Here is an 18,806-nt window from a genome sequence, read left to right on the forward strand (position 1 = left end):
TTTTGGCAGTAATTTTGCATCCTCATAATCGACACTGGAATCTGAATCCGTGTCGGTATCTGTGTCAGTGATTTGGGATAATGTGCGCTTCTGAGACCCGGATGGTCCCGGTGCCACTGGGACAGGCATGGTCTGACTACCTGCCTGTTCCCTAGCCTCAGCTTTGTCTAATCGCTTATGTAATAAATTTACATTAGCACTCAAGACATTCCACATATCCATCCAGTCCGGTGTCGGCGCTGCCGACGGCGACCTGGCATTCATACACTCCCCCTCCTCCTTAGGTGAGCCTTCAGCGTCAAACATGTCGACACACACGTACCGACACACTCCACACACACAGGGAATCTCTTTTCTGAAGACAGGTTCCCCTAGGCCCTTTGGAGAGAGAGAGAGAGAGAGAGAGAGAGAGAGAGAGAGAGAGAGAGAGAGAGAGAGAGTATGCGAGCACATACCCCAGCGCTATAACCCAGGAAAAAAAAACACAGTATGTTCCTTCCAATAGAGCTGAAACACCTGTATACCGCCAAATATGTGCCCCCCCCCCTCCCCTCTTGAAAACCCACTGTCACCGTCTGTAAGCAGGGGAGAGTCCGGGGAACTTCCTCTCAGCGCTGTGCTGTGGAGAGAAATGGCGCTGGTGAGTGCTGAGGGAGAAGCCCCGCCCCCTCGGTGGCAGGCTTCTGTCCCGCTCAAAATATGTAAAACATGGCGGGGGCTCTTTTATATACATGCACAATGCCCAACTGTACATATATCTATATATATATATATCTATATATCTATATCTATATCTATCTCTTTTTGCCATAGGAGAGGTTTATATTGCTGCCCAGGGCACCCCTCCTGCGCCCTGCACCCTTACAGTGACCGGAGTGTGTGAGGTGTATGGTAGCAATGGCGCACAGCTGCAGTGCTGTGCGTTACCTCAGTGAAGCTCACGAAGTCTTCTGCCGCCTTTGAAGCCTTCTTTCTTCTCATACTCACCCGGCTTCTTTCTTCTGGCTCTGTGAGGAGGACGGCGGCGCGGCTCTGGGACGAACGTCCAGGACGAACCTGTGTTCCAATCCCTCTGGAGCTAATGGTGTCCAGTAGCCTAAGAAACAAGACCTTGCAACTCAGAGAAGTAGGGTTGCTTCTCTCTTCTCAGTCCCTCGATGCAGGGAGTCTGTTGCCAGCAGTGCTCCCTGAAAATAAAAAACCTAACAAATATACTTTCTTAGCAGGAAACTCAGGAGAGCTCCCTGCAGTGCACCCATCTCCTCTGGGCACAGTCTCAAACTGAGGTCTGGAGGAGGGGCATAGAGGGAGGAGCCAGTGCACACCCAGAGTCAAAGCCTTTCTTAAAGTGCCCATGTCTCCTGCGGAGCCCGTCTATTCCCCATGGTCCTTACGGAGTCCCAGCATCCTCTAGGACGTTAGATAAATACGCAGTTCAGTGTGACCCTTACATTCCACTGACGCGCTGTTGTAAAGAAAATGATTTTGTTTATGTTAGGGCAATGCAAAGATGGTACGTGACCCCCTGCAACAGGCCCAAAGGAGCAACTACACCACAATATAACCATTTGATAGCATCAACTACTTATTATTTATTTATCTTATTACTTAAAATAGAGGTTTTAGGCTCCCTGTATTAATTTAATAGCCCACAAGAAGGCAAACTGTGTCTCAGTGTTGCCGAACTCCCAGCAGTCCCGACCAGTCTCTCAGCAGGACATGCTGGGACTTTGAGTCCCACAGGTAGACACTGTTGGTATACCTACACCTGCAGCTTAATATTGCTAGCATTCTTCTTCTTTCCTGCTTGGTAAAATTAAAGTATAAGATAAAATAAAGCACTTGAAGAAAAAGAAAAAAAAAAAAAAAAGACATTAAAATAATCCAAAATGAGTTTGTTAGTCGGTACTAGACAATTGTTTTGTAAAGGCAGTCTCATGGTAACCCACTAAAATATATGCTTTAATATGTTGGTAGGCTGAAGCCATATCCCAGTGCAGTGCAAGCAGCTAAATAGAAATACGGCTATCTCATTAGTACTGCTGGACACACTGAATCACAGATAGGATGGGGAGACCACATTGCAGGCTGTATACGTGCCTTTCCTATCACAATTACGCATACATCTAGTTGGAGGGGGGTATGGCTGCTCATTCAGTCAGAAGACACAGCCAATCAAAGGTAACAGCTGGTAATCGGAACCGCAATGCAATTCTCCTCCTGGCATTTGAGCTTGAGGCCTTGTGGTGCAGACAGAGAGAGAGACCACATGAGGACGTGACCCACACGATTAGAAAAACGCAGCTCATCTCTGCTGAGTGAATTAAGTATGAGATTTTTAAAATGCACAATTCTACTTGTACAGTGCTAAAGCCCCGCTCTCTGAAACACAGCAATCTCTTATGCTACACAAAAAAAGTTTAAACAATAAAAAAAATAAAAAAAAAGGTAGAATGGATGTTAAAAATATAATGCACAAGGACCAGGTTTTCTTAAACTTCGTCCCTAACATGTTTTAGAGGACCAACGTTGTGAGAAGCTCCAACATCAATGAGAAAATTGGACAGATTTTCTAGAAATTAATACTTAATCTTCACAGATGATGATTTGGTCCTCAAAATGGCAGCCTCCTCTGAACGCAGACGTTTGATACTGTAACACCACCTCCAGCAGCGTACAGCAATCCCTGGCATTGCATAAAACTTATCTGAAAACACCCTGACGTAATAGACAACATGAAATGACGGTAATATTTTACTCCCCGGTCGTCTTTCCCATCTCCCCACAGTCTCTCTCTCTTTTTTTTTCCCCATTTCCCTCACATCTGTCATCATCTCTCACATCCTCTATGGTTTATCTGATTGAAAAGTCAAGCATGCGTGAATGGCATTATGTCATCAGAAGTGCTGGCAGTAGATAAAAGGGGCGTGGCCTCTCCCAGCTCCTGTGTAGTATTACAGAGCGTAGAGTGCTTCCAAAATGAAACTATACACACCAGCATTCCGTAGAGATCCAACTTTAATATACAATACCAGTTATCTGGCTGCTTTTATCGGGCTAGAGGAATTATATATATATTCTTAAATAATACAAATTATATTTGATTTATAAGTGCTTGGGGTCAGACAAGAATAAAGCAAATTGTACTGCAGTGTTACCTATAATTAGGCGGCTGCAAGAGAATACCTCAGTCAAAAAATAAAAAATAAAAGGAGGAGCAATTGTTGGGCAGCAATTGGTAGATACTTCATTGGCAGAGAGAACCCACTTGATGGAATTGGTGTGGTTAGCATGAGACTCCTCGAAAACACCATCAAGCATGAGCATTTATTTTAAATGTAGAGCAAAGCGGGCAAGAAACTGTAGTTCAACCAACCTCAAAAGGTAACCCTGGGGCATAGTCCGATCCTTCAATAAAACGGCCCAACAAGAACGCTACAGAGCAGCAGATCACAGTTGGATTGCGGTGCCCGATACACATCACACCTGACAAAGTACATTTAGGAGTGGCAGCACAGCAGAGGAAGGCAATGCAGTCATACAGTCCATACTCCGCCATATGCTCAACAAAAAGACCAGTCCATATGTACCGTCAGCCTAATGAGCTCTACAGCCCCAAGTGTGTGCTCAGGTGGTTCCGTGAGGACGCAAGTTTTCTTGGTATGGTTTAGGTGCAGCCATTCCCTCAGAAGGAAAAACTAATGCTCTAATTCCTACTGGGTTGTATAAAGTGATCACCTAAACTCCGTTTTAAGGTTTCTTTCCTATATGGAAAATAACCCATCCATAGAGCACATGCTGTCGCCCAACTGTCTGGCCAGCAGAACTGTGATGCTATACCGGTCATCAACTTCTTAGTCATCAACTGTGAACCCAACGGAGCATTTATGGGATATTCTGGAATGATGCCTGAGACAGTATTTTTTTCACCAGCATCAAACAGGACATCAGATAAAGAGGTTTATCTACTGCATAGGACATTGGTGCTGCAACCCTCCTACATAATGCTAGGCATTGGTATAGCACACGACCTGTATACACTATGTATTATACACCAACTAAAAGCCTTTATGTATATGCTGTTGTAGTCTGCTACGCCCCGTAACCGAGTGTTCCACCTTGAGTCTAAAGCAGCCAATCACAAACCAGTGAGCTTCTCATGAAGTCAGAAATCTCTGGCTTGAATGACACTCTCCCGACCCGCCCATCCCCAATGCAGAAAAAAAATAAAAAATAAAAATATGTGAGTTCAGTTTATAATTCTAAGGCATGAACAAAATGATACAGGATCCAGAAGGCAGCCAACCAAACCGAGGAGATAGCATGAATTCACAACAGCATCAAATAACCTCAACAGAAAAAAAAAAAAAAAAAACTCGACATGTAAGTGACGGTATTTTTTTTAACTTTATTATTTAGCTATAGCTTCAAAGAGAAAAACACGTAACACGGGGGCAGGTCACGTATTGTGAAGAAAAAGGCAAATCACATGCAGCTCATAACAGTAGAGAAACTTTGAAATAATTTGACATAATTAGTATAGCAGGACTCATAAAAGTGACATAACAAACACACACACACAAAAAAAAAAAAGAGACAATTGTAAAAAGGTACACCATAATTAGAAATCGCAATGCAGACAGATAGGAAAGGGGTGGGGGTGAGGGTGCAGGGAGGTTGGCCAAAAGCTGACACTTATGGTGCCCATACACTAGGGCGATATCGGGTTCAATCATGCGATTGCAGCCAAATCGATGCGATATATCGCATGGATCGCATGTCAATCGCATGTGTCCCCCGATGCGATGCAAGGGCACGCTGGTCGAATCTCGCATCTCAAGATATTATGTGCTGCACTTAATATTTATCGCATCGCATGTGTGATCGCATGTGGTTTTTAAGCACATGCCATATAGCGCACTGCAATCTGTGTTGTTTTGAGCTCACTTCCTGGACACTACCCTCCGCCCATTGTGCTGAGAATACAGGGGGGGAAAAAAAAGAAAGAGTGAGGAAGGTCGCAAGGGTAATGCAATATATGGAGCCGGCGAAGAAGTACAGGAGTACCAAGGATCCCAAACCTGGAGGAATTGGATAGATCTGGAGTTGAGGTATGCCATAATTGTTTCCTTTGCTGCCAAATGCCAGTGTTTATGGATAACCGCAGAAATGGGGAAGGGGTATTTCAGCGAGAGGCAACATGACATCTACAAAAATAGACCTCTACAACATCTACAAGAGGATCTTAGCAGCCAGTTTATCCACATACTGGTCTACAGAGTCAAAAATGGAGGATCATGGGTTAGTTTACATGGCTGCGTGCAAGAGGTCTGCAATCGAATTCCAAAATGGATATATCTTTGGGCAGCTCCCCAAATGTGAAGTAAAGGTACCCCAATTCCTGCAACCTCTCCATCAGAAGACCTATAGATTCTATAAAGTCTAGCGTGGGAAACTAGGTGACAACAGTTATATATTTTATAACACAGTTCTCATTCACTGATGTAGATATGGAAGACCTAGCAATCTGCTCCCTGATTGTGGACTAAGCATCGTCCCCAGGGGGCACCCAAATCCTCCTTCCACTAGAATTCATAACAGGGCATGGAAAACTCAATCAAAAGCAGGAGAGAGCCGTAAAGGTGAGAGATAGTGACGGTAAAGGGCTGCGGGAGCAGGACGGACCCAAGCAGTGGAGAAAGGTAACAAAATCGTGCAATTGAAGGTATTGAAATACATTAAATTCAGGAAAAGAGAAATTCATAGGCAACAGTATTAATATTTCAGGTGAACTGGCTACCAAACTCCTGGGATTTGTCAAGTACTAAACTTTAGTCACTTTGCAGTGGTGAAAGAAAAGAGTTTATGATTAGTTTATTATTGGCTTTTACTGTTCTTAGCAGTCACTTACATTAGACAGCATGCGTCTCTAATGCAATGTTTCCCGAGCTCAGTCCTCAAGGCACACTGAGGAGCAGATTTAATTGCAGTCGGGAAATTTGAAAAAAAAAAAAAAAACGCGGTGCTGGGTTTTTCCCGTAGCGCAGGGTTTTGCTATTCAATTAGTCGACAGAAAACGGGATACAGTGATTTCTATAGAGATTACTGCGTCATTTTTCTCGCTCCTCCAGAGCAAGTCTGATTTTTCCTAAAATCGTTGGGACGCTGGCAGGACCCCCAGTGAGGACTAATTAAGCAGCTGAAAGTTACCAATTACCTTAATTAGTCAGTAATTACTCATCTTCTGAAGCGGTACCTTATCCCAACTTGAGGATCCGGGTCTTCTGCAGCAGCTGTATTTGTGAGTGTGTGTGTTCAAACCCCTCCCCCCAGAGGCAGCCGCTGAGAGAACTACATCTCACAGCAGACCCTGCTCCTCCCAGCAGCCCCCTCCTCAGTGGAAGAATTGCAGGGATACCACGGAAAACCCTGTAGAGGTAATATTTATTTATTTATTTTTAAACAAAAAAACACACTGCAAACACTTTTTTTTTTTTTTATTGGAGATCACGGGTATCGGGAGCTCACATACCTGTATTAATCAGTGCCGTAACTAGGCATTTTAGCGCTGTGTGCAAGAAACTGCATTGACGCCCCCCCCCCCCCCTCATGCAAGATAGGGGCAGTGCGCGTCGTAGGAGCGTGGCAAATATATAGGGGCGTGGCTTCATGGGGAAGGGGCGTGGCCACAAAATAATACCAATTCATACTACGGTGCACAGTAGTCTCCATTATTCAAATTACGCTGCACGGTAGCGCCACTACACCAGGTAGAGCCCCTTTTACACATTACAGCAGACAGCGTCCCCTTTTTACACATTACGACATGCAGCGTCCCCCTTTTTACACATTACGGCAGGCAGCGTCCCTTTTTTTACACATTACGGAAGACAGCGTCCCCCTTTTTACACATTACGGCAGACAGCGTCCCCCTTTTTTTACACATTACGGCAGCCAGTCCCCCTTTTTACACATTGCGGCAGACAGTCCCCCTTTTTACACATTGCGGCAGACAGTCCCCCTTTTTACACATTACGGCAGACAGTCACCCTTTTTACACATTACGGCAGACAGTCCCCCTTTTTACACATTACGGCAGACAGTCACCCTTTTTACACATTACGGCAGACAGTCCCCCTTTTTACACATTGCGACAGACAGCGCCCCCCTTTTTACACATTACAGCAGCCAGTCCCCCATTTTACACATTGCGGCAGACGAGAGAGAGAGAGAGAGAAAAAGAGAGAGAAAGAGAGAGAAAGAGAGAAAGATATACTTACCATCTCTCTCCGCTGGCAGTCAGGCAGCTCGTGCTGTGGCAGCTCCGGATGCAGGGGAGAAGGAGGAGGGGGGTGGGGGACTGGAGCTGCAGCAGCGCTATGTAATTGGTAGTAGCGCCGCTGCAGCTGTCCCCTCTCCTTCCGTATTGGCTGCCCGGCGCTGCTGTGAATGCTGGGATGAAGGAACCGCATCCCAGCATTCACAGCAGCGCCGGGCAGCCAATACGGAAGGAGAGGGGACAGCTGCAGCGGCGCTACTACCAATTACATAGCGCTGCTGCGGCTCCAGTCCCCCTCCCTCCTCCTCCTTCTCCGTTGACTCCGGCGCTGCTCTCTCCTCATCAGCGCAGCGCACACAGCAGAGGCGGCATGTAATAAGTCAATTTGACTCATTACATGCCGCTGGCTGTTGCGCCCTCAGGGCAACTGCGCTGTGTGCCAGGCACACCTGGCACACACGTAGTTACAGCCCTTGTATTAATCATACCCTCCAACTGTACCTTTTTAGCAGGTACAGTACCTTTTTTTTATGGTCTTTACCGCTTTCCAGCTCTCCAAACTTCCATTGAAAGTATAGGAAAAGGGGCGTGGCCACATCTCTTTACCCGTGGTCACGACCCCTTTTCAAATTTGTACCGATTTTTATGTGTAAATTGTTGGAGCGTATGGTGTTAATACAAAATTAAGCGAAAGGTAAGTTTCAGACAGTAAGCAAGATTTTTTTTTACCTTGCGCTAAATTGTATTCCCACACGACAGTCCAGGTTGTTGGGATATCCATGCTTGAGCACAGATTGTTAAATCAAAATAACTTTGGTACTAATAAAGGGGTCTATTTACTAAGTCTTGGATGGAGATAAATTCAGCGGAGATAAAGTACTAGCCAATCGGCTCCTAACTGTCAATTTTCAAACACAGCCTGTGACATAGCAGTTAGGTGCTGATTGCCTCCATCCACGGCTTAATAAATAGTCACCTGTGCACAAGTATGGCTATCCTTAAAACTTGGACTGTTTGTGTGCCTTGAGTACTGTGGTTGGGAAGGGATCCGGTCTGAAGATCGACAGTGTCTAGGTCGACAATGTTTAGGTCGACCACTATAGGTCGACAGTCACTAGGTCGACAGGGTTTCTAGGTCGACATGTGCTAGGTCGACAGGTCTAAAGGCCGACATGAGTTTTTCAGATTTTTTTTATTTTTTTGAATTTTTTCATACTTAACGATCCACGTGGACTACAATTGGAACGGTAAAGTGTGCCGAGCGAAGCGAAGGCACCATGCCCGAAGCATGGCGAGCGAAGCGAGCCATGCGAGGGGACGCGGTGCACTAATTTGGGATCCCGGTCACTCTACGAAGAAAACGACACAAAAAAAAAAAATCCTCATGTCGACCTTTAGACCTGTCGACCTAGCACATGTCGACCTAGAAACCCTGTCGACCTTCCATCCATGTCGACCTAGTGACTGTTGACCTATAGTGGTCGACCTAAACATTGTCGACCTAGACACTGTCGATTTGATGAACCACACCCGGTTGGGAACCCCTGCTCTAATGAACAGTCTACATGTAAATTATAACAAAACATTGCAAGACAGTGTCTGTTATACACCTAACTATATGTTCACCAAACCTTTGCAAAAGATAATTACTTAAACTATATGAACGTTTTGTGGTAAAACCTACAGTATACACAAATTCAGACAATCAGACAAAGCTACTGGTGTTCGAAGTAGTCTTTTAAGACGCAATTCTACCACAGGTTAAAGAGCTGTACAAGGAGGTGAAAACATACAATCATTGCCGTAAGAGGTTTTGTTTTTTTTAATCTAGTTCTCTTTGTGCACTTCAAAGTTTTGTATCTACATGCAGCAAGATTCCGTTTTCACACCTGCGCTTCCAAGTGGGAATAGCTTAAGGTCGATAAATACATACATCATTGGCAAAATTGTAAGTTATCTGAACACATATTTATTTACAGTTTCTTATATAGCGAAGCAAATTCCGTTGCGCTTTACAATTGGAAATAACAATGATATAACAAAACTGGGTAATAACAAACAGTCATAGAGGTAGGAAACACAATGTGATTTATAGGATCTTTATTTAACATCCACAATAAAAAAAATTGCAAATGCCATTGTACGTTGCCTTTAGCCTATTTGTTGTGAACACTTCCTGAAGCTGGAGTGACGGCCTCTTCCTGCAGCAACCAGGAAGTGATCTAACATCAGACTGTAGCAAACCTCTAGCAAGAGGATCTGTAACCTCTTTATATCAATAGTCGCTCTTCTCCCCTTACAAATAATTAATGCTGAAACGAAAGCAGATGCTGAATGTACTATTATGAGGAAATTCAGCCTTGATTTGAGAATACACCAACATGTAACATAAAATGGTCCTCGTCACTTGGTGTGTTTTCCCTCAGTAAATTAGGGGAGAAAGCTGCAATTAGAATACAAAGTGGAAACACAGGGGGCGATTCACTAAGGATTGCAAATGCAAATTTAGTAATGCAAATGAAGGAGGAGGTGCATACCATGTCCTACCTGCACTTGGGATGCAATCGCAACTCAAATGAACATTGCAACTATCAGTCAATCAGGCAGAGGCGTTCAGATATCTGCGCCACAATCGCAGGCCCCGTTCTGCACATACGCAGGACTCAAACATCGTGAAAATGCAGCATACCTCCCAACACCCGGAGGCTTGAAGTGGGGACCCCTGTTGAAAAGTGGGGCATGGTTTTGCGTGAAAGCCGCAATCGCGAGCCACGCCTCCCATTTTATTCACCGTGGGGGCACGGTCAGCGCTCTGTGAGCCGCTGCCCATGTCCCTAGTCCCTCTGGCTCGCTGGAATAGATGCTATTCACCACAGCTCTGCTCCAAACTAAGCAGAGCACTGAGTGATAGGAAACCTCCAACTGCCACGCCCCACAGCGGGACACTGCGGTCCGTGGGAGGGACAGCAGGACAGACTCCCCCAAAAAAAGGGACTGTCCTGCGAAAATCGGGACGTATGATGCAGTAAGGATCACATCAGCAATCCTTACTGAATTAGCCCCACAGATGAGAAAGCACAACAGAGGGTCTTCAAGTACACCTAAAACGCACTGGGGAGTTATGTTGCAAGCAATGAAAGGGATTCTGGGAATATGGAAGTAAACAAGGCTGGCAGATAAAGTCACCTCCCCAGGTGACTTAAAGGATGTATTTAAATCCAAACAAGAGATAAAATTATCCCTTAAATCCTCTAATAACTGGACAGGGTACATATTTAAATGCTTCTTCGTCACAATACAAATAAAGTCTTAATACAAAGCTCAAAGTAATGTCAACGCGTGATACAACCTTACACTCCAAATAAAGAAAACCAGTTAAGGTGCCCATACACTACACGATATTATGGAGCAATTTGGCTATTTCCGACGGATCGGAACTATAAATCATTCATAATAGTGCAGGTCGTTCAGTGTCTGTGAATAATAACGATCACGATGCGCGGTCCTGCTGGTCGTTAGTCGGAGCTTCTAATCTTCCCTGCTGCAGGGAGGAGCTGAAGCTCCTGGATGTAGTCACTCCCAGATCTTAAGATATATCTTATCTATATTGTACTATATCGTTTGCCCAGGACTGCCGGGGAGCTGTCGGGGGAGTTCAAGGGAAATCGTTAACGAGAATGCATTGTTTACAGGTCGTCTAGTGTATGGGCACCTTTAAAGTGGACATCTCCCTTTTCGGTGGGATCTGGTCTTTAGGTCGACAGTAAGTAGATCGACCACTATTGGTCAACAGTAAGTAGACAGGGACTCTAGGTTGACATGTTCTAGGTCGACATGACATAAGGTCGACATGAGTTTTTCACTTTTTTTTTTTTTTTTTCATTTTTAGAACTTTTCATACTTTACGATCCACGTGGACTACAATTGGGAACTGTAACCTTGCCAAAAGCCGCAAGCCATGAGAGGGGACACGGCGCACTAACTGGGGTTCCTGGTCACTGTATAGAGAAAACGACACCAAAAAAAAAAGTTCCAAAAAATCATGTCGACCTAGTACATGTCGACCTACTTACTGTCGACCTAGACACTGTTGACCCAAGTCTAATCTACCTAACATACCACACCCCTTTTCGGTCTGCCATGCAGAGGATTATGGGTACTGTGGTTAGTTATAGGAACCACAGAGGTTCAATATCCATTTCAAGGCCCTAGCAATCGCCATGATGCTATAATCTAAAGTATTTCAAGTAGTATAACAGTGGTATAAATAACCATTTTCAAGAGATCCTTCTGTACAATGCAGCCGGCATTTGTACAGGGGGCATTTAGGACCTCGATGCCTCCTTCTACCTTTCATAAATAAACCATACAGACATGCAATATTGTGCCTGCTCTCATATCCATGACCCGGACTGTTATTAGCACAGATTTATCTGTAAAACCATGAGTGGGCAGCACTTAATTTCAGGTGAAATTGGATATTGGGGGCCACAGGTCAAGAGGGATAGGGACACCTGTTATAGATTGCCTGCCAGTAACCACTGCAAATCCTTCTGCTACCAGATTTAATAGCAAAGCAAATGGCATCAGGTCACGATGCCAGGTCTCAAGCCAGTGGGCTCTCGGGGGCACCGGGATACCCAAGTCACAAACACCTGTTACTTTCTTCCTTGTGGGCTGAAACATCACTTCCATACAACATGAGCATAACCATTACAGTATAATTAACCTTCAACTGAGAACCACATACACTATGCTGAGCGCTGCTACACAAAGTAATGAAGAATATCACAGACATGATCACTGATCCTTTCCTCTTGCAGTTACTGTGAGAGAACCCCATACACTATACAGAGTGCTGCTACACAATGCAATGAGTATGAGAACACCACAAACATATATATAAGATTCAGACCTGATCGCTAGGGTGCGGTTTTTGCTGTGCAGGTATGCGATCGCATGTGCAGGAAAGCTAATTTGTGCAGTCTCCGCACAGCCCATGACTTACTCAGCCGCTGCGATGATCGGGGCCGGAGCAGACGTCACAAATCCTCCAACAAAACGCCGGGTCCCTCCTGCGTTTTTCTGGACACTCCCTGAAAACGGTCAGTTGCCACCCAAAAAAGCCCTCTTCCTGTCAATCTTCTTGCGATCGCCGATGCGATTGGTTTTTTCGCACCATCCCGTTGTTTCCCGGCGCTCCCTGTCGCTGCGGACCGTTGCACCTGCGCATTGCGGTGCATACGCATGTGCAGTTCAGACCTGATCGCCCGCTGTGCGAAAAACACACAGCAGCGATCAGGTTTGAATTCGCCCCATAGTACAGACATGATCACTGATCGTGTGAGAGCCTCATACACTACACCGAGCCCTGCTACACAAAGTAATGAGGAATATGACACACAGGAATGATCACTGATCCTGTGAGAGCCTCATACACTACGTTGAGCGCTGCTACACAAAGTAATGAGGATGGGAATATTACACACACACACACACACACACACAGGCATAATCATTAAAAACCTAGACGCTAGCAACCTGGAGGAAATGACAGAGAGTCACAGGAAACACATGGGTTGCTTTTTAAATTCAAGCAGATTTCTGGGACAATAGTGGTAGTTACATAAACAATTCTTATACACAGAAGAAAAAACTCAGTCCCACTGCATTTCAGGTAAAGGGTTCCATCATTATCACTGTATCTTCGTTAGCAATCAGACAGCATTTACCCAGCCGTATACCTATTAGCACAATCATTTTTATCAGAAGAGCAATCAGTACAGGGGTGGGCAATAATTAGTAGATTAACACATTTACTCATAAGGCCCCAACATGTAAAGCTACATAACTGAGCTTTATGGCTACTGGAGACAATTACAGCAGAAGAGGAACCAACATTACAATGTTGACCCTTCAGTTAATAAATATGTAGGCACTGTCTGCAAGTACCAGTGGCTGACAATACACTGATCAGGTGCAATCTGTAGGGCCCTACTCACTGGCCGACCCGCCGCCGAGCTGCCCGACTGCGGATACGGCCGACGAGCGACCCGGCGGCGGGGGGGCAGTGACGGGGGGAGTGAAGTTTCTTCACTCCCCCCGTCACGCGGCTGCATTGAAGTGCAGGCAAATATGGACGAGATCGTCCATATTGGCCTGCATGCACAGCCGACGGGAGACCAGCGATGAACGAGCGCGGGGCCGCGCATCGTTCATCGCAGGAGTCTCCACACTGAAAGATATGAACGAGTTCTCGTTCATTTATGAACAAGATCATTCATATCTTTCAAAAAATCGGCCAGTGTGTAGGGCCCTTGTGTCTTGGTATGTAGCTCAGGACACTGCAACAACATTGTAACAAAAACATTAACAGAATTTGAACGCTACACAGACACAAATATACTGCAACATGTAATTCAACAAATTAAAAAAGTCAGTACTGTAATACATTTACAAGGACTGGAATAAGTGACGGTATCCGATTACATATTGCACAAACTGCATACACAGTTAACACCATGGGTGCAAATGGGTATTATTGTTTTGGCTAGTCAGTTTTGTGTGTGGTATATTACAGTTTGTGGCTGCCAAGTAGCTGATTGTCATAGATGAGCACCCAAGCCGCTCAGCCCCTATGCTTAAAAACCTCAGCTTACAGCTACAGGTTGTATGTTTTATATATTGGAAAAAGAAAAAGAAGAAAAAATAAAAACACACTGACAAATGAGCCTCCTGGCTGCTAGATTTTTAGCAACCACAAAAGTCTGCAAAAGCATTTTCCTCTTCATCTTCACTAAAGCACGTAACCACATACAGCCAAAAACGTCTCTCTCGCCTCTGTAACCAACCCTGGTGGCCCTACCCAAAAACCTGACATTCGGACATGTATAAGGCCAGCCAAACATACATTCCATGTCATAAGCATAACATAACATAACATAACATAACATGTCAATGTTAAGTTAAACTCTATTTATGCGAGTGGTTTATTAAAACTCTTTAGTTAGTTTACCAAGAACAAGTTCCAAACAAAATGTGGGATTAGGCCTCTCTGAGATAGATAGATAGATTCTAAGATTTGTGGTATCACCAAATAAATATATATACAGGTTGAGTCTCCCTTATCCAAAATGCTTGGGACCAGAGGTATTTTGGATATGGGATTTTTCCGTATTTTGGAATAATTGCATACCATAATGAGATATCATGGTGATGGGACCCAAATCTAAGCACAGAATGCATTTATGTTACATATACACCTTATACACACAGCCTGAAGGTCATTTAAGCCAATATTTTTTATAACTTTGTACATTAAAAAAAGTGTGTGTACATTCACACAATTCATTTATGTTTCATATACACCCTATACACACAGCCTGAAGGTAATTTAATACAATATTTTTAATAACTTTGTGTATTAAACAAAGTTTGTGTACATTGAGCCATCAAAAAACAAAGGTTTCACTATCTCGCTCTCACTCCAAAAAGTCCGTATTTCGGAATAATCCGTATTTCGGAATATTTGGATATGGGATACTCAACCTGTATATATATATATATATATATATATATATATATTTTTTAATTTATTAGATACATGTAAATAATGCTTTAAGTTTCACCATAAGAATTTGGCAGCACCGTACGTGTGTGTGTGTGTGTGTGTGTGTGTGTGTGTGTGTGTGTGATATGTATATTAAACACACAGCACTGTATGTGTTAGGTCACGGAATGTGCATGCACTTGCTAATTGATACAGACACGCACACAGTTGAATTCACATGACAATGGTGAATTGGAATTCTATGCACACTGAAACATAGATTTCATAAACAAAACTTTTAAATCCCTTTAGTATCCAAGAGCCAGCGACATGAGAATCCAATGTTACACCCAATGCCACCTGATTTCTAGGTCATAAAAAAAACTTGGATATTTTAATTTCTGTACAAGACAGATCACTATCCATTTAAATGCATTACCCTCACCACAAATAGGTAGTACCAGTGCTTTGCAAAGCTATACCACTGCTCACCTAAGCTAATTAAAGAGGTGTGATTTTACTGAATGATCAACTGTGAGACTGCACACTCTGCATCTAAAACCAGGAATGATTTTATTTTGGTCACCAGCACACTAGTGAAATATCACACACAAACAATCACTCCACTAAGTAGCTGGGCAAATAAATCTGCATATTCAGGAGCCCAGTGCCTGTACACTTCATCACTGCTTATTTAGATTAGGCCTCAGTCTGCAACATGATAATGAGGAAGAGAGAGAATTCTTCAGAGTCATTTTACTGCCCTAACATTTCACATTCATTGGAAAAAGAATCTAAAAAAAGAAAAAGAAAAAAATTTAAAACAAAAAATTGCACCAATATGGCAGCGTCCCATTGTCACAGCCCAGATGCTAATTGTTTTCACTGCAATGCCTTCCCTGTTGCCTTCCATCTTTTTTTCCTCCCTCCTGCAGATAAGCATCCAGCTTAGACATGGATGGAGGAGAAGAGTCAGCTTTCCCTTTCCCATCCTAATTCCACAATCTGATAGGAAATGAAAGGGCATCAGGGTTTTCCATGCAATTAATACTTCGTTTATGAAGGGAGGGAGCGTGGCCATTTAAACCCCACCCCCTCAACACCTGGCCCTTACATTCAATATGCAAAAATAAACAAACCCTGGACTGTGCAAAAATGCACATGCAATGACTGCCCCCAAACCACTGACAGGCCTCCAAGGACAATCTATAGCCCCCCCACCCCCACCCCCCCTTTTCACAACCAATCAATCAAACAGGCAGCATCATTTAAAAGCAACATTACAGGAAGACAATAGGGCTAATTAGGACCACACTACCACCAAGAGAAGCAGTAGCATCTAACCCTATAACAATTTATTTTTATTTAAATAAATACATCCCCCTTTTTTTGTGTGTCCTGTCTCCCATCCCCCCTCTTCCCCAGCAGCAGAAAGAATGAGGCAAAATGGAAGGAAATCCCTGTGCCTGCAACGTGCTCCCTGCTGCAGACTGCAGGCCTGGAGCAGACAGGGCTGGATTCTTTTTTTTTTTTTTTTTTTTTATTCCCTCCCTCCCAGATCTCTTTTGCAACCATCAAGGAATTTGATGCGGGAGGGCGCCTGTTGTTTGTGCTTGCAATGTCTGGGTGCAGTTACTGTGCACCCTGCAAGTACAAGAGTGAAAAGAAGGGGGGGGGGGGGGGTTATATTATATTATACATATATATATTAAAAAAAGATCGGGGTAGGACAGCTATGCTGACAACAGAGCCCGTGCTTGTAGCTCTCCATGCCGCCCCCTCCTCCTCCTCTCTCTGTCCCTCTTTGCCAGACCCTGGGCCAAAAATCTGTGCAGTTTGCAACCCATGCATGTAACACCAAGCTTCACAAAGCTGACCCTATATGACCACAACGACCACCCCCGGTAATAATCCCATACATGCAATATATTGTGCATGGCTGGAAATACACACAGACGTTTCCCAGCTCAGATTATATATTATTTATTTATTTTTGTACCTACCTTGCTTTCGCCGTCCTGTCGTAGCTCCATCCTGTACCAGCCCCCAAAGGATCTCCAAAGCCAGCGGTTGGATAATTTCTATCCATTAATTTATTTGTTGGACTTTAAGGTTTGCTTCCTCTAATTGCTCTCCCTCCTGGTAGATAATGGTCTCCTTCCTTTCTCCCTCTCTCTCTCTCCTCTTCTCTCTCTTTCTGCTCTGATCAACCAGCAAAACAAACAAACAAAATCAAATAGAGAGCTTTTTTGGGGGTCCCCCTCTTGCAGCCGCCGCAGGAGGACTCCTGGGCTCCCTGATCAGACCTTCTGTATCTGGATTGCAATTGTATTTTGTTTTTTTTCTCATGGTGCAGCCATTTTTGCAGTCTCTCTATGTGTCTATTTCAGCTTCCCAGCATACATTTCAGTGAACTGTACAAAGGGGGAGGGGAGGGGAGGGAGGCAGACAGAGAGGCTAAGACTCCCCTCCTGCCACCACACAGAGCCAGGGGGAAGGAGGAGGAGGAGGAGGAGGAAGGGGGCTGAGACAGGCTAAAATTACACTACATCTGAACCACCACATATATTCTCACCACTTGGGAACACACAGAGGGCACATCCCCTCTTACACTACCTACACATCCACTGTAATATCAACAGGATACATTTTTGCATAGTAAAGAATTAATGTAACACACAGATCCATGTGGACACTTCTGTGCACTGCAATCATAATGCCTTTAAATTGTCTATGCTGTTTATTGATCTGTATTATGCTACTTGGATCACCTTTTCTTTCTAGTTTTTGTTGCTGTTTGAGTGATGCAGTTTTATTTAATTTTTTTCTTATAGATGCAGGATGATACAAAGGTTCTTTCTGATATCTATTTGATACTACTTTGTGCTTCAGGAGTAATATAAATAAACATTTATGTAATCATATGTATTTTGTTTATTTATTTATTTATTAACAGTTCCTTACATAGCGTGGCATATTCATATTGCGCTTTACAATTGGAACAACAGTAATAAAACACAACTGGGTAATAACAGGCAGATTTAGAGAGGTATCCAATTATCCGTGGTCAATGACCGTGGGTAATTGTATCACCGGGGGGGGGGGGGTTATCCTATTAGCCCCAATGCGGCGCACTCCTCCCCCCGATGCTTATTTATTATTTATTATTAACAGTTTCTTATATAGCGCAGCATATTCCGTTGCGCTTTACAATTAGAACAACAGTAATAGAGCGAAACTGGGGAACAACAGTACTAGAACAAAACTGGGTAAAAACAGATAGACATAGAGGTAGGAAGGCCCTGCTCGCAAGTTTACAATCTATAGGGAAATAGGCATGGATACACAAGGATGGGCATTGATACACAAGGAAACGATGCTGGCACTTAATGAGGATTATGCTTCGGGTTCCTCAGGCACCTGAAGCATAATCCATAATAAGTGGTCTACCAATCAAAACGGCCTCTAATTGGTTGCACAACGCAACCATCAATAGTTGTGTTGCGATGGCGGCATCACCGCCACTGTTCAGTTACCATACTGGCCACTCCCACTGCTTAGCCTGTAACATTTAATACTCCCTAGAAGCAGACAGCTTAAGCAGAGGTGGGGCTAACCTTTCCACCTTTGTGCCATACCGCTCCCCATACAACTATGCTTCATGATTTGCTGTTCTGTGTAAATAACCTTGACCCTTGTGGACAGATAAATGCCTGGCTCACAAAGCAAAGCAAGCACTTGTACCTTGTGTTTCATTGAAAGCAAATAAGTACTCTCATGAGGGTTCATGAAGAGTTTGACATACATGTGGTTTATTTAGTGTATAATGGGCCTGATTCAGAGATGGATGCAATGCCGATGTTTACCCAGTGATTGCGCACATGTAAAGATTCATTAGCGACGAAGGCCACAGTCAGGATTTATTTACAAAGTGATTGGCAGGTAGTGACCATTTGTGGGAAGGCTACAAAAACGTTG

General features: G+C 43.9%; 1 protein-coding gene across 1 annotated transcript in view; it reads right to left on the bottom strand.

Moving 5' to 3' along the window:
• Nucleotides 1–17,284, bottom strand: part of PRR12 (proline rich 12) — a 142,901-nt gene extending 125,617 nt beyond the window's left edge. The window contains exon 1 of the mRNA XM_063942570.1: nucleotides 16,832–17,284. Within this exon, the coding sequence (XP_063798640.1) occupies nucleotides 16,832–16,917 (86 nt within the window). The 5' untranslated portion in view covers nucleotides 16,918–17,284. The remainder of the gene's footprint in view (nucleotides 1–16,831) is intronic.
• Between the last annotated feature and the right edge of the window lie 1,522 nt (nucleotides 17,285–18,806).

The sequence above is a fragment of the Pseudophryne corroboree genome, chromosome 10 (genome assembly GCF_028390025.1).
Source record: "Pseudophryne corroboree isolate aPseCor3 chromosome 10, aPseCor3.hap2, whole genome shotgun sequence".
Classification (NCBI taxonomy): Eukaryota; Metazoa; Chordata; class Amphibia; order Anura; family Myobatrachidae; genus Pseudophryne; species Pseudophryne corroboree.